The 24,477-nt window shown below is 42.9% G+C and overlaps 1 protein-coding gene across 1 annotated transcript; it reads left to right on the top strand.

The window, feature by feature from the left end:
- The first annotated feature begins 30 nt into the window (after positions 1-30).
- On the top strand, positions 31-23,463 carry Cops5 (COP9 signalosome subunit 5). The gene is made up of 8 exons (XM_041667447.1): positions 31-326; positions 3,073-3,307; positions 4,675-4,803; positions 6,830-6,895; positions 8,475-8,560; positions 13,231-13,342; positions 15,817-15,965; positions 23,228-23,463. The coding sequence occupies exons 1-8, from the start codon at positions 184-186 to the stop codon at positions 23,310-23,312; spliced, it is 1,005 nt and encodes a 334-aa protein (XP_041523381.1). The 5' UTR covers positions 31-183; the 3' UTR covers positions 23,313-23,463.
- The last annotated feature ends 1,014 nt before the right edge of the window (positions 23,464-24,477 follow it).

Genomic DNA, 24,477 nt, shown 5'->3' with positions numbered 1-24,477 from the left:
CCCCGGCCCCCCGAATGGTCTGGACCGACGTCACCTCCGGTCGTAGGTGTCATGGCTACCTCGAGAGGCCAGTGAGTGTGCACCGCGGTGGGGAAGGTGCAAAGCCCGCACGCGGAGGACCAGCGAACTGAAGTTGCATCTCGGTGGTGGGGTGGAGGCGACAACCTCTCCGGTCCCTCGGCCATGGCGGCTTCCGGGAGTGGTATGGCCCAGAAAACCTGGGAATTGGCCAACAACATGCAGGAAGCGCAGAGTATCGATGAAATCTACAAATATGACAAAAAACAACAGCAAGAAATCCTGGCGGCGAAACCCTGGACTAAGGAGTGAGGAGGTCCCTGGAGAGATGCAAGGGAGGGAAGGGATGGCGGGAGTCGAAGAGGGTGGACGCTTGGCTTTCGGGGGTGGGGGGGCGACCACAGAACATCCCCACAGTGTTTATAGTCTGCCTTCTCGGGGTGGTAGAGCCTAACCCCTGCTCTGGGGCCTGCTTCCACACCCTTTCCAGGAAGTTTCTTTAACCGACTTGCCTTCAGGGGATGTACAGGGCAGATTTAGGATGTCACTTTCAGACATGATTATTTTCATAAGTCTCACACACGCTGCCTTCAACCTGGTGGCTACACGCACCTTGTTGCAGCCTTCGGTAGATCCTAAACTGAAGAGCGAGGCTGTTTTCAGAAATTGAATTAGCAGGCCACTGAGCTAAAAAAAAAAAAAAAAAAAAAAAAAAAAAGCCATGAACTCTTTAAGAGATTGTTTTCTTGAGCACTTTTTTCCTGTAACCAGTTTAGAGACATACCAAGCCCCTTCCCAGTTCTCTAAAATAATACTACAATGATTCATGTGAGCCAGGAATTAGGAAATGGAGTTTAATGCCTATTTGCCCCCTAACCAAATCCATGTGTGTATCTCTGGGACTGAGAAGTCAAAAAATTTTTTAGAGTAGACTGTGTTAAGGAAAGTGGGGGAAACAATCACCAAACGATGCTGTCTAAAGGAATCACCGTTCCCAGTTTTGATTTTCTGTTTATTTGTTTTTCTTGTTAGCAAAGCTGGCTTTAACTGTCAGTACTCTATTTCCACGGTTTTTATTGAGTACTTACTGTAGGCCTAGCACTTGGCTTCAGATTTTCATGTCACGTAATAATCATGACAGTCCAGTACTGTACTTTTCAGTAAGTAGGAAAACCAGCAAATGTTTTCAGAAATTCACATCACGATCAGACTATAGCAATGAGCTCAGGCGCAACAGACTGAAAGTCAAGTCGTTACAGCTGTCACTTAAACCATTGACTGGCCTTAGGAAACTAAAGTTTCCAAACTTACCTGTAAGACAAAAGTAAACCTAGCTGTTGGTGATGTTATGAAATAATTTAATAGAAAATCAAGATGAAGCCAGGCGATGGTGGTGCACGCATTTAATCCCAGCACTTGGGAGGCAGAGGCAGGTGGATCTCTGTGAGTTTGAGGCCAGCCTGGTCTACAAGAGCTAGTTCCAGGACAGGATCCAAAAGCTACAGAGAAGCCCTGTCTTGAAAAGCCAAAAAAAAGAAAAAGAAAAAAGTTCTAGATGAACCGTATGTAATGAGAGCACAGTAATGATTGTCTTTCTTTTTCCCCAGTGGAAAGAGGAGCCAGTTTTTTAAAACTTATGTCTTGATTTCCAAGATTAGGTCTCGGTATCTTTCAGCTTGTGGTTGAAATCTAGCAATAGCTGGAAATGCACTTGATCACTTTCTCCAGGCAGGCATCCAGAAAGCGTTGGAGATGCTGAGTGACCTGCATAGATTACCTGGTTGATCCCAAAACTGCACATTTTAGATTGATATAAACTGTCAGTTTTCCTCAGCATCTTTGGCATTATGTTCATTCAAACACGTAAGCTACATCGTGATTTTTAAATGTGTGTGTTGTTCAAGAGTTTACTTACATACAATGATGACAAACTCAAAATTGTAGTCACAGGACAAGTGGAGACATTAGATCTACTTTTTAACTTTCAAGATGATATCGGAAGGAAGCCACGTGCTTTAGCACACTGAGAGTATCTTAAGAGGCAGGTTAATAAGGCTAATAGCAGCATCTTCAATTTAGTACTTTGGGGACTAAGCTAAAGTGTACTAAAGTACACTTCTTTGTGTACTTTTCATACCGACTGTGAAATACCTATTTACATAAGCATTAAATGGGCAAGATTTAAACCTAAACAGATGGATTTCAGAGTCCACGTTTTTAAAATTTGAGTCCTGCAGATCAGTAGGTAAGAGTGCCTGCTATTAAGCATGCAGACCTGAGTTCTGATCCCCAGCGCTTATGTAAAAATCCATGCTTGGTTGTCTGTGTCTTTAACCTTAGCATCGTGTGGACAGAGAGCAGAGACAGGAAGATGTATAAGCTGGTCACCCCGCCTCTCCAAAACAGTAAGCTTCCTGTTAGAGTCTCTGCCTCAAAGAAATAAAGTATAATAAAATAAAGGAAAATGTGTGGGCATGTTGACACATTCCTTTAATCCCAGCACTCAAAGTTCCCAGGCCAGCCTGGTCCACAGAGTGAGTTCTAGGACAGCCAGAGATGTGCAGAGAAACTCTGTCTCAACAAAGAAAAAAATCGAGGAAGCCACCCAACAGCTTCCTGTCATCTTCATGTACCGTCTGGCGGCACACTGATGAACATGTAGCACACACGATAATTAAATAAATTTAGGTCAGAAATTTACGTCTGAGAGAGTAATCAGAGATATGATAATTCCATGTTGATGGAGAAAAGAATTGGAATTGATATTCCCTCCCTTCAGTAGTATATTTAAAATTTATCTCAGACTCTTCATTTTCCTCGGAGGTGGGGGCTGGGGGGGACAGTATCTGGTGGCATTGTGACATGCTCTTTCCAAGCACCTTGTACTTACTGCTTTCCATTTCCTCCCACATTCCACACCCCCTTCCATCACTGTAAACCCCACCAATACTTGTTTAATATTTTCACAAAAACTGTCTTTTAAAATTGTACATTAAGTAAGACCCTTAATCACGCCATGGTTTTCTTTTCTTTTTTCTTTTCTTTTTTTTGTAGTCACCATTACTTTAAATACTGCAAAATCTCAGCGTTGGCGCTACTGAAAATGGTGATGCACGCCAGGTCAGGAGGCAACTTGGAAGTGATGGGTTTGATGCTTGGGAAAGTGGACGGCGAGACCATGATCATCATGGACAGCTTTGCCTTGCCTGTTGAGGGCACCGAGACGCGGGTCAATGCTCAGGCCGCTGCATATGAATACATGGCTGCATACATCGAAAATGCCAAACAGGTGAAATAGCGTTTCTTAGTAACTCTCAAGGTGACTTCTGGGGTTTTTTTTGTTTTGTTTTGTTTTGTTTGTTTGTTTTGTCTGTTTGTTTGTTTTTGTTGGGGGTTTTTGTTTTTTTTGAGACAGGGTTTCTCTGTAGCTTTGGAACCTGTCCCAGAACTTGCTCTGTACAGAACAAGCTAGCCTCAAACTCAAAGAAATCCACCTGCCTCTGCTTCGGAATGATGGGATTAAAGGCAGTGTACTGGCTAAATTTCATATTTTAAAATCTACAGTTTTTATGTAGAATATTAAAAGTCTGGTGAGGTTTATAATATAGGTGGCAGGGTGGGGGCCATTCTATCCAAATAGATTTTCACAGTCACTGTCAGTGTGTTTAAACAAAAAAATACTGTAGGCTAGAGGCATGACTAGTGGTGGAGCTTATGCTTGGCATTCATAAGCCCTGAGTTCAGTATCCCCGTTACCCCTCAGAAAGAAAAGAAGAGAGGAAATGTAGGAATTAAGTATTCTTGAGTAGAAACTCAAGTAAATAAATGGTAGTGCACCTATTAATGGACTATGTGGGCAGGCTTTAAAAAAGAGAGAGAGAAGCTTCCGGGGCATTGTTGTTGCACGCCTTTAATACCAGCACCTAGGAGGCAGAGGCTGACAAATCTCTGTGAGTCGAGGCCAGCCTGGTCTACATAGCAAGTTCTAGGACAGCCAGTGCTAAATCCTGTCTCAAAAATGCAATTGGAAAAAAACAAAACAAAACAAACCTCTCAGGGCTGGAGATGGCTCAGGGGTTAAGAGCACTGACTGCTCTTCTAGGACCTGGGTTCGCTTCCCAGCACCCACATGGAAACTCACAGCTGTCTGTAACTCCAGTTCTAGGGGACCCGTCACTCTCACCCAGATATACATGCAGGCAAAGCACCAATGCACATAAAATAAAAATAAATTAATTTTTTTTAAAAAAGGTATATGTGTATTTACTTACATGGAACAGTTCCAGAACTGTTTGTCCAATTTAAAAGATAGACAGACATACGATGACAGAATGTTGTATGTAGTACGCAACTATGTAGAGATGTTTGTTATTCTGTAGACTACCTCTATAAGGGCGTGTATGATGCTAGAGGGATAATACTGTGCTGAGAAACAGATGGCTGAGGGAAGAGATAATGAGAGGGGAGCTAAGTACCCTTGTTCTTGTACCCTGATAATTTTATGCTGTACACATGTATCATCTCTTCAGAATCCCTTAACTGGAAAGCAGCATGTGTTGCACACTGTATCAGACCACATTGCTACATAAAGCTGTGACTAGCCATATCTGTGAGACTAAACCGTATCTCAAGCAAGCCTTTTCTTTCCCACGTTAGGTTGGCCGCCTTGAAAATGCGATTGGCTGGTACCATAGCCACCCTGGTTATGGCTGCTGGCTCTCTGGGATTGACGTTAGTACACAGATGCTGAACCAGCAGTTCCAGGAACCATTCGTAGCCGTGGTGGTAAGTACTTTTTATTTTATTTTATTTACTTATTTATTTTTAAGAAATAGGATATCTGCTTTTGCAAAGGGCCCTGGTTGGATTCCCATCACCGACACAGAGGATCACAACTATCTATAACTCCAGTTCCAGGGTATCTGATGCCTTCCTCTGACCTCCAAGGACACTAGGCAAGCATGTGGTGCACATATAGACACCCAGGCAGTAATATATAGCATAAAAATAAATTAAAAACAGATACAGGGTCTCATATTCCAAGCTGCCCTTTGTTTAACCTCCGTGTTCAGTCAAGTAGAACTCGTGATTCTCCTGCCTCTCTGTTCTAGATGCTGGGATTATAAGTGTACACCACAACATCTCTTTCTTAGTACTTCTTTATTTCCGCGTTAAATTTATTGTGTGTGTGCTTTTGGCTGTATATGTTTGTATCAGAAGCTGGGGGAGAGATGGGCACATGCTATGTCATGTGAGGAGGTCAGTAGACAACCTGGGGAGACCATTCTCTCCTTCTGCCATGTGGGTCTCAGGAGCCAAACTTTAGTCCTCAGACTCAGCAGCAAGCCCGTTTGCCCACAGAGCCATTTCAGTGGCTCTGGTTGTTGTTATGGTGACTGAGGTCAGCCTGGAGCCTTGCATATGCTAGGTCAGAGCTCTCTCTACCACTAAGTGATATCCTCAGTCCTCCAAGCTTTAGTAAATACATTATAAGCCTGGTTTTTAGGATCAGCATGGTAGTTCCATGGGGAAAGGCACTTACTACGAAGCTGGGTGATCTGAGTTTAATCCCCAGGACCCAGGTGGTGGAAGGAAGAACTGATGTTTCAAGTTGTCCTCTGACCTTGACATGAAATAAGATGTAGTTTAAAATCTAAGATTTAACTTTGTACACCACACCTGTGCCTAGTGCCTGTGGAGGCCACAGAGGGCATTGGGTCCCCTAGGACTCCTGGAAGTTAGAGGTGATCGGAAGCCACCATGTGAGTGCTGGAAACCAATCCTAGGTCCCTATGTTAGAACAGCAAATATCCCTAACTACTGAGCTATCTCTCCAGCCCTTAAAAGTTTGGTTTTGGATTTGATTTAATTTTGATTTTTGTTGTTGTCATTGTTTGGGGAACAGGGTCTCTATTATGTAGCTCTAACTGTCCTGGCATTGGATGTGTAGACAAGTCCTGGAACTCCCAGAGATCCACCTGACTCTGCCTCCTGAGTGCTGAGGTTAAAGGCATACTTTGCACCAGGCTTGTTTTGATTTTCCTTTTATACTATATTCTTCAAGAAGATTTGCTAAAAAAGAATACTAGAAAATGGAAAGAGTATAGTGAGGATGATGCTCTGTTGTCGGTCTATAGGATGTTCCTAGCGTCCCGCATCTCACCCTCCACCTCGTACCTCTGTCAGCCTCTCGGCTCTTCCAGGCATTTCATCAGGGCTAACTGGAAAAGCCGAAATAGCTAGAGCCTGTCTTCCTTTATGTCCAGGGTGTTTTAGGTGCAATCTAGATTTTTTAGGAGGAAACTAACATTGTTCATCTATTAAAGGGGACAGGTAATTTCTCAGCTAATTTATTACTTTCATTTATTCGTTTGTTTGTTTATTGAGTTTTTTCTTTTGTTGTTTTGTTTTATGAGACATGGTTTTCCTGTGTAGCTCTGGCTGTACTGGAACTGTTCTGTAGACCACGCTGACCTTGAACTCAGAGATATCCACCTGCCTCTGCCTCACAAGTGCTGAACTTAAAGGTGTGCCCCACCACCACCCAACTCACCTGTTTGTTTTGAAGACATGGTCTTGCCAAGTAGCATGCACAGCTTACATGATACTAAACAGAAGGACTTAGTTCTAGTCTATAAAGTATTCCCATTTCATTGAACTTTTCTAATGTTTGTTCCTCTTTTTAGATTATTTGCTAGTTTTAGTGTCTATATATAGTGCTATATTTACTTGTTTGTTTGGGGGTTTCTAGTGTTGATTCAGTGGAGCATATGATTTATGTTGACCAATATTAAGCATATTTCTCTTGTAGATTGATCCGACCAGAACAATATCTGCCGGAAAAGTGAATCTTGGCGCCTTTAGGACATATCCAAAGGTAACTGGGTGGAGGGGCTGTGAGGTGGCAGTCTCTTGTAGTCTAGGCCAGCCTTGAACTTACTATGTAGCTCTACCTTGCAGTACTAGGATTACAGATGTGTGCCAGCCCCGAGGCTGGGTACAGGCACTGGTGTGTTGGTCAGAGGACCCCTCGGGTGTTGGTCCTTTCCTTCCACCCTGACTGGGACAGGCTCTTTTACTTTTCCCTCTGTACAGCTGGCTAGCCAGCTGTTCTGTGGAGTCTGTCTCCACCTCCACTTGACCATAGATAACTAGTAATACAGATGTGCACTTATAAGCCCAGCTTTGTGTGAGTTCTGGGGTCTAAATTTAGCTTCTCATATTTAATCAGCAAGCTTTTTTTTCAGTGCTGGGGTTCTAGGCATGCACTCTACCCTGAGCTATATATACAACCTATGTAGTATCTTTGTGTATGTGTAGAAGAATTTTCAAATACAGAGTTGCAACTGCTCCAGTCCATATTGAAAGATAACACATTTATGTTACATATTAATCTTGCCAGACAGAGGATTTTATTTCTTTAGAAACATTTGTGTGCCCATGGCATTTTGACAAGTACTAGAGAAACAAGCTAAGTTCATCTCCTTCCTTGAGGGAGCCAAAATCAGCTTAGTTAGAAGCACAGGGACACAGCACCAGAAACAGAGAAAATGAAGCTGTGAGCCAAGCCACGCCAGAGCAGCTAACGGTGTCAGGGTCCAGGAGAAGCAATTCTTTCGAAGATGTTGTTGGTTTGGTTTGCTTTTAAGATAGGATCACACTCTATAGCCCAGGCTCACCTGGAGCTGGCTGTGTAGACTCTGCTGGTCTCACAAAGGCAGTGGTCCTTTGTCTCTGCCTCCCAAGTACTAAAATTAGCATGTGTGAGCCAGCAGGCGCCTTTAGGACATACCCTAAATATGAATATTGATGCTTACTATTTGACTCCAGAGTTTGATCCTGTTGTGGAATATTTGTGTACACTGTAAAGATGTATCTCTGATTGGTTTGATAAAGAGCTAAATGGCCAATAGCCAGGCAGGAGAGAATAGGTGAGACTTCTGGGTAGAAGAGGAACTGGGAGGAGAAATTTAGGTGCATAGATTTGCCATCAAAACACAGAGGGAACAGGAGATGCGAGATGGAAGAGAGGTAACGCCACATGGCAGAACGTAGATTAATTTCATTTATAAGAGCTAGTTGAGACAAGCCTAAGCTAAAAGGCCAAGCTTTATAATTAATAAGTGTCCATGTTGTTATTTGTGACCTGGCAGCCAATGAAAAGGCTTGCTACGTGTTCCCATACATAAGAAGCTGCAGAGAAGCCGGGCGGTGGTGGCGCACGCCTTTAATCCCAGCACTCGGGAGGCAGAGGCAGGCGGATCTCTGTGAGTTCGAGGCCAGCCTGGTCTACAAGAGCTAGTTCCAGGACAGGAACCAAAAAGCTACGGAGAAACCCTGTCTCGAAAATCAAAAAAAAAAAAAAAAAAAAAGAAAGAAAAAAAAAGCTGCAGAGAAGACGTAGGGGGCTCTGCTTTATGCTATTTTTCATTTTCTATTTTCTCTGTTTTGTTTAGGGCTACAAACCTCCTGATGAAGGACCTTCTGAATACCAGACTATCCCACTTAATAAAATAGAAGATTTTGGCGTGCACTGCAAACAGTGAGTGACTGAACAGTTGTCGCTGCTGCAGATGTGACACAGCAGAGAGCTTAGCCTGCCTGCCGTTCCTAGGCCCTCTCAACCCCGCACCAAAACTCAGAAATCAGCCAGTCAAAGACTTTTAGTCACACATGAGAAATACTCAGACAAAATTCATTTCATCATACGTAGTACCTTTATTATTTGTTTGTTTGGTTTTGGTTTTTCGAGACATGATTTCTCGATAGCTATGGAGCCAATCATGGAACTCATTCTGTAGACCAGGCTGGCCTCAAACTCAGAGAGATCCCTGGGAAGCAGAGGCAGGCAGATCTCTGTGAGTTCAAGGCCAGTCTGATCTACAGAGAGAGTTCCAGCACAGCCAGGGCAACACAGAGAACCCCTGTCTGGAGCGGGAGGGGGAAACAACACCATTTTGGGGACAAGATGGCTCAGTGAATAAAGGTGCTTGATGCCAAGGCTGACGACCTAAATTTAATCCCCAGGACGTATACAATGGGAAGAGAATTTATTCTCTGTTGTCCTCTGACTCCACATGGTACATTCATCCACACTTACATGTACACGCACAATAAGTAAATGTAATTTTTTAAATGCCCAGTTTTCTCTTAGCAAAAGCTTTTCTCTAAGTTAAAAAAGCCAAGCCAAGAGGGCAGCTTTTATACTTTGTAAATATGTCTCCCAACCTCTTCTATTGCCACCTTCACCCATGCTACCGCCCTCCGAAGCGTAGCACTCAGCACATACTAGTCTTTTTATGTCTGCCCTTCACCCCTAAGGATGAGCCAGCCAGGCTGATGCTGTTGGAAGTGTGTGTCAGCATAATGGACCAGAATAAGGTCCATTAAATAGCCTTGCAGACTGCACAACCCTCTGTGATTGAAGTCTAGCCCAGGTCTGCTGTTCCTTGCCATTTGTCAGGTGAGCTGCTGACACTCACCCTCGTGGTCACTGGCTCACTAACTGTTGCACAGAGTCTGTTTCTAGAGCGCCTCAACAGAAAATACACACTGACCACTTTGTCTCAAGTAGCACCTTCTGTCACATGTACCTTTTCCTTCTTAGCAGTCACCATGGGATGTTTTTAGTTCCTTGCTGTTGGACAGAATTACTCACTGCCGTGTCCTTGCATTTAAAATCAGGCATAGCACAGAAAAAGGTGGGCACTTTTAAATTGTTGCTTAAATAAACGAGTGATTATCTAATGTCCCCTTTTCTCTGTATCTCCTATCCCGCCCTGAAGGGATACCTTGACTGCTGTGTGCTACTCCTGCTCACAGTGCACAGCCCATCTGCAGGCAGCTGTCTGCTGCGGATCAGCTGCAGCCTCGTATCTGCTGCTCAGGTCCCTGCCACTGAGCTCCGCCCTAACCTCTCCAATCTGTTTGAAATGTATACTCTGATATGCTAAATGTTTAAGCACATACTAGATAAGGTGTTTATATATTCCTATATAGGCTCAATAAAGTAAAAAGACTGAAGATATTCCTTATAGCTTATCTAGTTTTGGCTTATTTACTTTATTGCAGTGTACACATTATACATAACTAAGTTTCATTATGAAATTTGTGGGTGCATATGATGCATTTGATCATATTCATTCCCATTACCCTTTCCCACCCTCTCCTAAGGATCCCTTTCTTCCTCCCTACTCATCCCCTTGATGCTTATCTTTTGTGGGGTTTTTGTGGTGTGTTTATATTTTTGATGACCTGGTGAATTACATCAGGGCTGCTTACAGAAGCATGAGTGATGTGTTGTTTACAGGAGCATTGCCAGTGAGCACATCACTAAATGTCTCCCTCCCCAGCATCCATTCACTGTGTATAGATCCTCTGGGAAGGTGGGGCCCTGTGACCCAGTATAGTGCAGGGAAGCTCAGCTGGTCATGACATTCCACACCATTCACCCTCCCTCCCTTGGCTTTTTCTGCCCTTCTTCCATGGTGTTTCCTGATGCTTGGGGAAAGGGTTGATATTGGCGTTTATAGCTGAGCATTCCACTATCAACTATTCTAACCCAGCAATCAGCTATGAGTCTGCAGTTACTACTGCCCACTGCAATAAGACGCTTATCTGACCAAGGCTGCCAGCAGCAATAATGTACAAGTATAAGCATAGTTTAGAAGGCAATTTGATTACCTCATTATGTCCATCTAGTAAAATAATGGCAATAGCTCCTCCACTGAGGGCAGCCAAGGACTTCTGACCAGGAAGGCAGGATGAGGCCAGGATTCCTGTGAAGTGGGCCTCAAATGCAATCGGGTAACAGTTGACTACCCCAGAGCAGACTTGCCTCTGTTGCACTAGAGACCACATAGTTAACAGGTTGATATCGTAGTACACAGGATCCAAAACTGTTTACACAGATAAACTGTTGCTGACCGTTCTTCCCAGCAGCCTGTAGAGCATGCTCCAGCATTACAAGGGCTAGCCGGAAAGAAGGGCCTGCACCCAGTTTCTGCTTGTTTTCTCTCTGTCCTATGCCAAGACAAAACACCGTAACCCAGTCAACTTATAAAGCATTTGTGGCTCTTGAGGTTTAGTCCATGATGACCATGGTGTGGAACATGGCAGCAGCAGGCATAGGGCTGGAGCAGTGGCCGAGAGCTATATCTGAAGCTCAAGTGAGAGGCAGGAAGAGAAATAACTGAATGGTATGGGCTTTGGAAACCTCAGCCTCCTCCAACAAAGCCACACCTCCTAATCCTTCGCAAACAGATCCAGCCACTAGAGACCAAACATTCAAATATATGAGCCTATGAGGGTCATTCTCATTCCGACCACTGCATCCTGTAACCAACCATGTGATGTCTTCAGTGGTATGAGCTCTGATATGTTAAGTAGTTTAACTTACAAAACCCTAATAGGAGGACAGATGTTTTGTCTGTCCTTAAAGTGCTCAGCACTAAAACCAGGACCGTGTGCCTGGTGTAGCACCCTGTCACTAAGCTATTCCTCAGGAGTTCTATTTGGTGGGTTGGTTTGGTTTGGTTTTTTTAAGACAAGGTCTTTATACATAGCCCTGGCTGTCCTGAAATTCACTGTGTAGACCAGGCTGCCCTCAGATTCACGGAGATTTTGCTTGTTTCTGCATCCCGAGTGCTAGGGTTAAAGGGGTGGGTATGACACCATTTCCCGCTCCTCAGGAGTTTTTAACTAGTCTTATGTTTCAGTGTTGTAAGCGAACTGTTTAAAGATTCAGTGCGAACCGATAAGACCCCAACATAGCATGGGTTTCCCTCACATAATTCTGTTCTTGTCCAGACAAACTAATGTACTTTTGGGGTGTGTGTGTGTGTGTGTGTGTGTACGTACGTGTGTGTGTACGCACGCACGCCGTGGTACAGGTGTGGAGAGAGATCACAGGACAAGTTCTGTGGAGTCTGCTCTCTTTCTACCTTTCTGTCTTTACTTGGGTTCCAGGGATCAAACTCAGGTCTCCAGGCTTTGCCCAGCAACTTCTGTTAGTGGCTAAACCACCTCACCAGCCACCAGCCCATTAAAGACTTTTATAAGTATTACCTTGGGCTTCTCAGGCAGTTCTGGCTCCAAATGACCAGCTGGGTTCTTTTTTTTTTTTTTAAGTTGTTTTTTGGGTTTTTTTTTTTTGTTTTTTGTTGTTTGTTTATTTGTTGTTGTTTGTTTTGTTTTGCTTTGCTTTGGTTTTTGGAGACAGGGTTTCTCTGTGTAACAGCTCTGGCTGTCCTAGAACTCACAAAGATCCACCTGCTTCTGCCTCCCCGGTGCTGGGATTAAAGTTGTGCACCACCACAGCCTGGCAGAGTTCTACTCTTAGGAGAACTAGAGTCTCTAGTGTAGTGGTAGGTGGCTGTTTTATATGTACCCTGTAGCACCAGTCACTGTTGGTGAGTGTATTTTATCATAGTTAACTTCGATTTAACGATGAATTTCTCAGAGGAGTTTCTTGTGCTTCCTATATCCATTGGTTTATAGAACACGCTAAGAGATTTAAATATCTATTACTTTAAGAAAGGTCAGTCATGATCACGCACACCTTTAATCCAGCACTTAGGAGGCAGAGATAGGGGATCTCTGGACATTTGAGGACAACCTACGTAGTGAGTTCCAGCTTAGCCAGGACTACATATCAAGACTTTGTCTTTCAATAATAATAATAATAAGTTTTTCAGATATTTAACCAAATTTTCTCTGGTACTTCATGATTATAAATGAACCGCCTTTCAAAGCAATAGAAGTTCTTCTGGGCAACTTGGGACCTACTTTAAGGTGCACTTTTCAAAGAAACACAAGGGCCTAACTCAAAAAAAGGAAGAAGTAGGAGATCCGTGCGTCACTGCTCATGTGTTTACTAAGGTTGAGAACTTACAGCTGACCCTGGAGGGCGGCTCCTTTAGAACCTGTTATAGAACTGCTGAACTCAGAACACAAATCTACACTGTTATTTAATAATTCTGATTGTTACTAGCTTCTTGGAAATTTGGGGGCACTATAGAAGCTTGCGTGCGTGTGTGTGAAGAAAGGTTAGTAGACAGATTTAGAGCCATGCCACCTGAAAACAAAGGAACCTATTGTTAAGCTATATGATTATCTGAATATAAAATATAATTTGCTTAAATGTAACCAGGACTTGTGTGGAATATAACAGTGTATTTTTTCCACTTGCCCAATGTATGCTTTGTTTTGCAGATACTATGCCTTAGAAGTCTCATATTTCAAATCCTCTTTGGATCGTAAACTACTTGAGCTCTTGTGGAATAAATACTGGGTGAATACCCTGAGTTCCTCGAGCTTGCTCACTGTAAGTACTGTACTTGTTTCCTTTGAATTTTGTTTTGTTTTGTTTTTTGGAAGCCTAATGTAGACTCAAACTCAAGGTCAGCTCAGGCACTTGAAGGTCAAGGGTAACCCAGCAGTGTCAGTTTTATCCTGCTATGTGGGTCCCAGGTACCAAACCCCGGTTGTTAGACTCAGCAAGCACCTGTACACACTGAGCCATCCTACTGACCTCTGGTTTCAGGTGCTTAATTGTTCAGATCCCGGATAAGTGCCATTACACCTAACTAATTTGAATTTTAACTAGGTTTTAAAAGTTCTTTAATGCCTGGCAGTGGTGGTGCAGGCCTTTAATTCCAGGACTGGGGGCTGGGAGGAGTCAGAGGCAGGCAGATCTCCCTGAGTTCGAGGCCATCCTGGTATACAAAAGTTATTTCCAGGACAGTCCCCAAAGCTACAGAGAAACCCTGTCTCGAAAAACTTAAAAAAAAAAAAAAAAATAAGAAAGCTGTTTAATATTTGAAACTTATTTCACAGAAAGATACATCAAAGCTGTAACAAGATTCTCCACCAAGTTAGATGTGGATGCTGGGCAATTCAGTGTTGTCATGGACCAGAGAGACTGTCTTAGTTAGCGTTTCTGTTGCTGTGAAGAGACATCATGACCACAGCAACTCTTAGAAAGAAAACATTTAACTGGGGTGACTCACTCACAGTTTCAGAGGTTCAGTCCATTGTCCTCATGATGGGGAGCAGGGAGATGTGCAGGCAAGTGTGGTGCTGGCTACATCTTGACTAGAAGGCAACAGGAAGTCAACTGAGGCACTTGGCACTGTCCTGAGCATAGCGAACCTCAAAGCCACACCCTTACACCACTTCCCCCAACAAAGCTACACCCCCTAAGAGGGCCACTCTCTAAGAGATAATGAGGGCCAATTCCATTCAAACTACCACCGAGACCACCAAATCTAAATATCAAATAGAATACCAGATTGGGGTAAGATCTGCTTGTACCTTAAAGAGATTAGTAGAGGAAAAATGGGACTGTGTTTGTTGCCTGAGATAGCAGCTGAGTCTCTGACACTTAACAGTATAGTTCAGTATTTCTCACCCTTTGGGTTGCAATCCCACAGGGGTCACATATTAGATATTTACATTATGATTCATAACAGTAGCAAAGTTACAGTTATGAAGGAGCAATGAAATAATTTTGCGGTTGGGGTCATCAACATGAGGAACTGTATTAAAGGGTCACAGTCTTAACTGGTTGAGAACCACTGCCATGGTTAGAAATAGCAGGATACCGAGTCAGGGAAGGAACTCCCCAAGTGATGCAGAGTCACAGCTTCTTTCGGCTTTGTGAGCCTCATGTTCAGTCTGCATTTTGAAAACAGTTGGCAGCTTTAGCTTCTGGCCTCACGGCCTTTGTGCTTAATGCTCAGAAGGCAACAGCCCACCTGCATATCCGTGCCTTTTCTCAGGCAGTGTCTCCTGGGTTTGCCCAGCTTTGCTTAGACCACATGCTTTTCCTTAAGATATGCCGTGGGCCAGAGCAATGAATTTGAGGAGCGGGCCAACGCAGGGGCTCACTGCTGGGCTGGAGGAAAAGCAACTATTTGAGGAGCGTGGGGATTAAAATGGAAAAAGAGATCCTGAAAATTAATCTGAAGATCATTACAAATACCAGGCAAAGAAAACATTAACTCAGCTGGGCGGTGGTGGCGCACGCCTTTAATCCCAGCACTCGGGAGGCAGAGGCAGGCGGATCTCTGTGAGTTCGAGACCAGCCTGGTCTACAGAGCTAGTTCCAGGACAGGCTGCAAAACCACAGAGAAACCCTGTCTCAAAAAAAAAAAAAAAAGAAAAGAAAAGAAAACATTAACTCGGTCTTTCCTGATACATCATTAAAATCTGATGTGGTTCGCTAGGTGTGTATTTCATAGGTATATATTTAGAACGTAGGAGCAGTTTTGTTTCCTGTGGTCCAGACCAGCCTTGCTGCTGCTGTGTAGCCAAGGACGACCCTAACTTCTGAGTGCTGAGATACAGGCATGGGCCTCACGTCCAGTTTTAGCGGCTGAGCCTGGGTGTGACGCGGTGGCAGTGGCACTGTAAGCATCACTAAGTGCACTGAGGCAGTCTGCATAAGGCAGGTGGATCTCTGTGAGTTCAAGGCCAGCCAGGGCTACACAGTGAGACTCTCAACAAACGAAAGGGTATGGGTGGGTAGGTGTTTGGGCAGCGGGGGTAAGGGGCTGGACAGAATGCGTGGTGTACCTGTAGTGCCAGCTGCTCAGCAGAGTAAGGCCAATGGGCAGCCAGCAAAACCCTATCTCAAAACAAATACAAAAGCTGTAAGTGTAACTCTCTAGTGGAGGGCTTTCCTTATATGTACATGGTCCCTGAAGGCAGTCTTAGCCCTGGGCAAAAACAAAAAGAATGTCTTTTTTTCATGGTGACCTTGTTCTGTACAATGACGTGATGCCATTTTCTCCACAGAACGCAGACTATACCACTGGCCAGGTGTTTGACTTGTCTGAAAAGTTAGAGCAGTCGGAGGCCCAGCTGGGACGAGGGAGTTTCATGTTGGGTTTAGAAACACATGACCGGAAGTCAGAAGACAAACTTGCCAAAGCAACTAGAGACAGGTGAGCGTCTGCATGCCAGGTCCTGCCTGCTCCTCTCAGTATCTGCAGACGGTAAATCCTGGTTCCCTGTGGTTCAGTCAGCTGCAATTTAAGAGATGCCCGAGAGTTATCTGCTTGGACCTTTAAAAAGACATGTGTAAATTTAAATTCACACTTTGAAATTTTAGAATTAGGCAAAGTAGAAAGCTCAGCTCAAAGATCTAGGAGTCTCAGAGAAAACACCAAATCCCCCTTTATAGGGCTGGCCACATGGAGTACAAGGAGAGCCGGCCCCTACTAGATCTTTGAGGGGGAAGGCTTATGAAAGCAGGCTTACCCTTTTCCTCAACTAAACAGTTCTGAAACATTAAGATTTCTTAAATTTACCAAATAGAGAAGATTCTCTCTTGTCTTTTTTTTTTAATTTATTTATTTATTAAGGATTTCTGCCTCCTCCCCGCAACCGCTTCCCATTTCCCTCCCCCTCCCCCGATCAAGTCCCCCTCCCTCATCTGCTCGAAGAGCAATCAGGGTTCCCTGACCTGTGGGAAGCCCAAGGACCGCTTACCTCTATCCAGGTCTTGTAAGGTGAGCATCCAAACTGCCTAGGCTCCCACAAAGCCAGTACGTGCAGTAGGATCAAAAACCCACTGCGATTGTTCTTGAGTTCTCAGTATTCCTCATTGTCCGCTATGTTCAGCTAGTCCGGATTTATCCCATGCTTTTTCAGACCCAGGCCAGCTGGCCTTGGTGAGTTCCCGATAGAACATCCCCATTGTCTCGGGGTGTGGGTGCACCCCTCGTGGTCCTGAGTTCCTTGCTCGTGCTCCGTCTCCTTCTGCTCCTGATTTGGACCTTGAGATTTCTGTCCGGTGCTCCAATGTGAGTCTCTGTCTCTGTCTCCTTTCATCGCCTGATGAAGGTTAATATTCATGAGGATGCCTATGTGTTTGTCTTTGGATTCACCTTCTTATTTAGCTTCTCTAGGAACATGAATTATAAGCTCAATGTCCTTTATTTATGGCTAGAAACCAAATATGAGTGAGTACATCCCATGTTCCTCTTTTTGGGTCTGGCTTACCTCACTCAGGATAGTGTTTTCTATTTCCATCCATTTCTATGCAAAATTCAAGAAGTCCTTGTTTTTTACTGCTGAGTAATACTCTAATATGTATATATTCCATACTTTCTTCATCCATTCTTCCGTTGAAGGGCATCTAGGTTGTTTCCAGGTTCTGACTATTACAAACAATGCTGCTATGAATATAGTTGAGCATATACTTTTGTTGTATGATAGGGCCTCTCTTGGGTATATTCCCAAGAGTGGTATTGTTGGATCCATGGGTAGGTTGATCCCGAATTTCCTGAGAAACCGAAACACTGCTTTCCAGAGTGGTTGCACAAGTTTGCATTCCCACCAGCAATGGGTGAGTATACCCCTTTCTCCACAACCTCTCCAGCAAAGGCTATCATTGGTGTTTTTGATTTTAGCCATTCTGACAGGTGTAAGATGGTATCTTAAAGTTGTCTTGATTTGCATTTCCCTGATCGCTAGGGAAGTTGAGCATGACCTTAAGTGTCTTTTGGCCATTTGAAGTTCTTCTGTTGAGAATTCTCTGTTCAGCTCCATGCCCCATTTTATAATTGGGTTGATTAGCCTTTTACGGTCTAGTTTCTTGAGTTCTTTATATATTTTGGAGATCAGACCTTTGTCAGTTGCGGGGTTGATGAAAATCTTCTCCCAGTAAGTGGGTTGCCTTTTTGTCTTAGTGACAGTGTCCTTTGCTTTACAGAAGCTTCTCAGCCTCAGTAGGTCCCATTTATTCAATGATGCCCTTAGTGTCTGTGCTGCTGGGGTTATACGTAGGAAGTGATCTCCTGTACCCATGTGCTGTAGAGTACTTCCCACTTTCTCTTCTATCAGGTTCAGTGTGTTTGGACTGATATTGAGGTCTTTAATCCATTTGGACTTGAGTTTTGTGCATGGTGATAGATATGGGTCTATTTTCATTCTTCTACAGATTGACATCCAGTTTTGCCAGCACAACTTGTTGAAGATGCTCTCTTTTTTCCATTGTATACTTTTAGCTCCTTTATCGAAAATCAGGTGTTCATAGGTTTGTGGGTTAAAGTCCGGGTCTTCTATTCGATTCCATTGGTCGACTTCTCTGTTTTTATGCTAATACCAAGCTATTTTCAATACTATAGCTCTGTAATAGAGTTTGAAGTCAGGGATGGTAATGCCTCCAGACAATCCTTTATTGTGTAAGATTGTTTTGGCTATCCTGGGTTTTTTGTTTTTCCATATAAAGTTGATTATTGTCTTCTCCAGATCTGTGAAGAATTTTGATGGGATTTTGATGGGGATTGCATTGAATCTATAGATTGCTTTTGGTAGAATTGCCATTTTTACTATGTTGATCCTCCCAATCCAAGAGCAAGGGAGGTCTTTCCATTTTCTGGTGTCTTCTTCAATTTCTTTCTTCAAACACTTATAGTTCTTGTCAAATATATCTTTCACTTCCTTGGTCAGAGTTACCCCAAGATATTTTATGCTATTTGTGGCTATCGTGAAAGGTGATGCTTCTCTGATTTCCCTCTCTGCTTCCTTATCCTTAGTGTATAGGAAGACAACTGATTTTTTGGAGTTGATCTTGTATCCTGCCACATTACTAAAGGTGTTTATCAGCTGTAGGGGTTCTTTGGTAGAATTTTTGGGGTCGCTTATGTATACTATCATATCATCTGCAAACAACGAAAGCTTAACTTCTTCCTTTCCAATACGAATCCCCTTGATCTCCTTATGTTGTCTTATTGCTATTGCTAGAACTTCAAGCACTATATTGAAGAGGTATGGAGAGAGTGGACATCCTTGTCGTGTTCCTGATTTTAGTGGGATGGCTTTGAGTTTTTCTCCATTTAATTTAATGTTAGCTGTTGGCTTGCTGTAAATAGCTTTTATTATATTTAGGTAGGACCCTTGTATCCCTATTCTCTCCAAGACCTTTATCATGAAGGGGTGTTGAATTTTGTCGAACGCTTTTTCAGCATCTAATGAAATGATCATATGGTTTTTTTCTTTCAGTTTATTTATATGGTGGATTACATTGATAGATTTGCGTATGTTGAACCAGCCCTGCATCTCTGGGATGAAGCCTACTTGATCATAATGGATAATTTTTCTTATGTGTTCTTGGATTCGGTTTGCCAGTATTTTATTGAGAATTTTTGCGTCAATGTTCATGAGTGAGATAGGTCTGTAATTCTCTTTCTTGGTTGGGTCTTTGTGTGGTTTTGGTATCAGGGTAAATGTAGCTTCATAAAAGGAATTTGGCAATGACTCTTCTATTTCTATATTGTGAAATACATTAAGGAGTATAGGTATTAGTTCTTCTTGGAAGTTCTGGTAGAATTCTGCATTGAAACCATCTGGTCCTGAGCTTTTTTTCGAAGGGAGATTTTTGATAACCGTTTCTAATTCTTCACGAGTAACCGGTCTATTTAGATCATTCACCTGGTCTTGGTTTAGCTTTGGCATATGGTACTTATTTTAAAAAATGTCCATTTCTTTTGTATTTTCCAGTTTTGTGGCATATAGGCTTTTGTAGTAAGATCTAATGATTCTCTAAATTTCCTCTGTGTCTGTGGTTATGTCCCCCTTTTCATTTCTGATCTTATTTATTTGCGTGTTCTCTCTCTGTCGTTTAATTAGTTTTGATAGGGGTTTGTCGATCTTGTTGATTTTCTCCAAGAACCAGCTTTTTGTTTCATTGATTCTTTGGACTGTTTTCTGTGTTTCTATTTTGTTGATTTCAGCCCTCAGTTTTATTATTTCCAGTCTTCTACTTCTCCTGGGTGCGTCTGCTTCTTTTTTTTCTAGAGCTTTCAGGTGTGTTGTTAAGTCCCCAATGTATGCATTCTCCGTTTTCTTTAAGTGGGCACTTAGTGCTATGAACTTTCCTCTTAGCACTGCTTTCATTGTGTCCCATAGGTTTGAGTATGTTGTCCCTTTATTTTCATTAAATTCAAGGAAGACTTTAATTTCTTTCTTGATTTCTTCCTTGACCCAGGTGTGGTTCAGTAGTTTACTGTTCAGTTTCCATGAGTTTGTCGGTTTTTTGGGGGTAGCGTGGTTGTTGCCTTCTAACTTTAATCCGTGGTGATCTGATAAGACACAGGTGGACACTGGTATTTTTTTGTATCTGTGGAGGTTTCCTTTGTTTCCGAGTATGTGGTCAGTTTTTGAGAAGGTTCCATGAGCTGCAGAGAAGAAGGTATATTCTTTCCTATTTGGGTGGAATGTTCTATAGATGTCTGATAAGTCCATTTGCTTCATTACCTCCAATAATTCTCTTAATTCTCTATTAGGTTTCTGTCTGTTTGACCTGTCCCTTGGAGAGAGAGGTGTGTTGAAGTCTCCTACTACTAGTGTGTGTGGTTTGATGTCTGCCTTGAGTTCTAGTAATATTTCTTTTACATAAGTAGGTGCTTTTATATTGGGGGCATAGATATTGAGGATTGAGACGTCATCCTGATGAATTGTTCCTGTTATGAGTATAAAGTGACCATCTCAGTCTCTTCTGATTGATTTTAGTTTGAAGTCAGTTTTGTTAGAAATTAGTATGGCCACACCTGCTTGTTTCTTAGGTCCATTTGCTTGATAAGCCTTTTCCCAGCCCTTTACTCTGAGTAGATGCCTGTCTTTGTGGTTGAGATGTGTTTCTTGTAAACAGCAGAATGTTGGATCCTGTTTTCTTATCCAATCTCTTAGCCTGTGCCTTTTTATAGGTGAGTTGAGCCCATTAATATTAAGTGATATTAATGACCAGTGGTTGTTTACTCCGGTTATTCTTATTGCTTTTGGTAGTAGAGACTGTGTGTCTCCCTTCTTTGAGATGTGCTGGTGAAGGGTCACTAGATGCCTGGGTTATTGTAGGCAGTGTTGGCAATGTTGGATTCCTTGGGTTGCGATTTTCCTTCTATTACTTTCTGTAGGGCTGGATTTGTGGCTACGTATTGTTTAAATTTGTTCTTATCCTGGAATGTCTTGTTTTCTCCATTGATAATGAACGATAGCTTGGCTGGGTATAGTAGTTTGGGTTTGCATCCATGGTCTCTTAGCTTCTGCAGTACATCTATCCAGGACCTTCTGGCTTTCATAGTTTCCATAGAGAAGTCAGGTGTAAGTCTGATCGGTTTACCTTTATAAGTTACTTGCCCTTTTTCCTTTGCAGCTCTTAATATTCTTTCTTTAACCTGTATATTTTGTGTTTTGATTATTATATGGTGAGGAGATGTTTTTCTTTGATCCAGTCTGTTTGGCGTTCTGTATGCTTCTTGAATATTTAAATGAATATCTTTCTTTAAGTTGGGAAAGTTTTCTTCCATAATTTTGTTGAAAATATTTTCTGGGCCTTTGAGCTGTGACTCTTCTCCTTCTTCTATTCCTATTATTCTTAGGTTTGGTTTTTTTATTGTGTCCCATATTTCCTGAATGTTTTGTGTTGAGAATTTGCTGGCTTTGCTGTTTTCTTTGATCTGTTCATTTATTTTCTCTATGGTGTCCTCAGCATCTGAGATTCTTTCTTCTAGCTCTTGTATTCTATTGATTATGCTTGTTTCTGTATACTCTGCTCGTTGACCTAGATTTTCCATATCCAGCTGGTCCTCAGTTTGTATTTTCTTCCTTGCCTTCATTTCAGTTTTCAATTCTTGAACTGTTTCCATTACCTGTTTGATCGTTTTTTCTTGGTTTCCCAGGGTATCATGCACGTATTTACTCATTTCTTCAAATTTTTTGTTATACTTCTCATCCATTTCTATAAGGGCATTTTTTACATGTTGTTTAAGGGACTCTATTGCCTTCATAAAGTCAATTTTTTCCACTTCTTCTGTGTTAGGTTGTTCACATACTTCTGTTGTAAGATCATTGGGTTCTGGTGTTTTCATGTTGTTTTTCAGATTATTGGGTGAATTCTTGTTTTGGCGCCTGCCCATCTCCTCCTATTGATCCAATCTAATGGGTCTTTTAGAAACCGTATCAGGTTTCCCTGGTGGCCAAGGGCTCCGCTTACAAAATGCCCTCGCTCTGTTTCCTGCTTCCTGCCGCAGGCCAAGAACCCTCTCACCCCTCCGAAGGGTCTTCAGGACAGGACCAGGCTCCCCGTGTGCCAGTGACCTGGCCAACCAAAGGCCTACCTCTTTGATTCAATTGTAGTAGGGCGATCTGCTCTCCCTATTTCACGCCTGTCCCTGCTGCTTGGGTCTGCTGCCGCGCCGGTCCCCCAAAGCCTCTTCCTGTATGCGGTGTCGCTCCACAGCCTCTGGCTGCTGCTCCGCTCTGCCTCTGTCTCTCTTAAGTCTTTATGCTAAAATTCTCCTTTCTGCATCATTTTAGTATCCCATATTTTACTTCGTGATTCCTTCCTTGTGATGTGGTCTCTGATGACTTGGGAGATGAGAGTGTGGCCCTCTGGCGCACAGACTGCACAGGGCGGAAAAGACTCATTTGCTGCCACAAAACCTTGAGTTCAGTGTGATACAGGCAGAAGGAAGAGAGCATTTGGGCAGCTATAAGCCAACTCACTGGTGTCTGTTTTCAGATTGTTCTGTAGGGTTTGGGGGGCTCTTCCGTCAGCTCACTAGCCCATTTCCACTCTTGGGGTGATGTTTCCCTTTTTTTCATAAGCTGTTGCTATCCCTTGCCAAACTTGAAAGGCGGGGCTTCCCTGCACCTCCTCCTGGTGTAATCAGTATGTAATTATTGAATATTACTATGTAGACACATAATGAACATATACTTTTAGTTGTCTTCAAAAGCAGAATTTTCCCAAAGCCACTGAGTAGCAAAAATAACTGTTAGGAAATATATCAAAGGAATTATAGCAAAGTTTATGTCGTCATTTTATGAAATGTCTAGTCAGCAGTGAAACACTTAACAGGCAAAATAGAAAAGTCTTTTTTAGGGCTGGAGAGATAGCTTAGCTGTTAAGAACATTGCCTGGTCTTCCAAAGGTCCTGAGGTCAATTCCCAGCTACCACATGGTAGCTCACAACCATCTGTAATGAAGTCTGGTGCACTCTTCAAACATGCACGCAGACAGAATATTGTATACATAATTAATAAATAAATAAATAAATATTTTTTTAAAAAAAGAAAAGTTTTTTAAAGTCTTAGGGAAACAATGTGAATAGAAGTGATGGTTCTTGGGCGTTCAGGGTGAGCATGTGGGGAGTGATGGAGCAGCTTTCCCTATGTGATGCTGTGTGTTTCTTCTTTCCAGCTGTAAAACTACCATAGAAGCCATCCACGGATTGATGTCTCAGGTCATTAAGGATAAACTCTTTAATCAAATTAACGTCGCTTAGTTACCACTTTGTACGTTTTCTTGAAAGCTGATATGTGGAAGGAAAAAAGTTCCAGTAACAGCTGCGAACCAGTTAACCAAACGCAGAAGACCACGGTGCTGTGCCGAGTCCCGATTGTTAGCACTGTAATAAAGTATCACGTGAAACCGTCCTCTGTGGCTTTGTGAGCAGAGTTGTGTTTGGTGCTCTTGCTTGTGGGAGGAAAAACATACTAGATCTTTTCTGGGTTTGAAGTCCTGCCTATCAAAGTAGCCAAAGCATCTCATCATTTCATCACACGGTGGTCAGAAAGTTTCCAGTTGCTTTTGTTTTGTTTTGTTTTGGGTCCCCCCCCCCCCAAAAAAAAAAAAAAAAAAAAAAAAACAAGGTCTCACTACTCATGTTTTATTTTCCTGAAAAACCACATAACTTACTAGAGACAGAGACAGCCAAGCACATGGTATCTGGTAAATACTTACCGAATGTCTTTCCTGTACCGAGGATTTCCTAGCAAGCTAAACATGCCACCGTCCTTTCAGAGCTGAGTGAAGGCGAAAATTAAGCTTCTCTGGAGAGAGATGGTGTGACAGGGTACCCAGGGAAAATGCTTGTTCCAGAGGGGTAGTAAGGTAGGCTTAGCCAAAGGGAAGGTCCACCTGAAAGAAAGTGGGTCTAGCCCGAAGAGAGGAACTGGGAAGGTGTCACATTCCAGCAAAGCCGTGCAGCAGCCGGAAAGAGCAGAACACAAGCTGCACTTGAAAAGTAACAAGGGTGACCCAAGAGGTAGGGCAAGGCTGACTCCTCCAGGGCTTGCGGAGCCGGCGCTGAGCAGTCTGAGCCATGGAATGTACTGCACTGTCTTTCCTAAGAGCGCTAAGCAGACTGAGCCATGGAATGTACTGCACTGTCTTTCCTAAGAGCACTGAGCAGACTGAGCCGTGGAATGTACTGCACTGTCTTTCCTAAGAGCGCTGTAGAAGATGGGTAAAGGCTACGTGAGAAGCCATGGACAATAAAGTCCCAAGAGGCTGAGATTGTGGGTACAGAAGGAGTTTAAAAACCAGGCTCTTAAAGTGACTTCAGAGGACGTGAGATAGCCCAGTGGATGAAAAGCCCTGGCCACTGAGATCCGGCAACCCGAGTCAAGGCACTGGAACCCATACAAAAACAATGAGGAAAGACAACT

This window comes from Microtus oregoni, unplaced genomic scaffold, assembly GCF_018167655.1.
Source record: "Microtus oregoni isolate MIOR12 unplaced genomic scaffold, Mior012 000017F_ref0000208, whole genome shotgun sequence".
NCBI classification, from domain to species: domain Eukaryota; kingdom Metazoa; phylum Chordata; class Mammalia; order Rodentia; family Cricetidae; genus Microtus; species Microtus oregoni.
Note: the sequence above shows the minus strand (reverse complement) of the source record. Positions and strands in the feature narration are given on the sequence as shown.

Bases quoted from the DNA above. Each gene is read 5' to 3' on its own strand.
- Cops5 (XM_041667447.1), top strand. From the start codon at position 184: ATGGCGGCTTCCGGGAGTGGTATGGCCCAGAAAACCTGGGAATTGGCC. The intron at 327-3,072 runs GTGAGGAGGTCC...TTTTTTTTGTAG, and splicing joins GCGAAACCCTGGACTAAGGA to TCACCATTACTTTAAATACT. The intron at 3,308-4,674 runs GTGAAATAGCGT...TTCCCACGTTAG, and splicing joins ACATCGAAAATGCCAAACAG to GTTGGCCGCCTTGAAAATGC.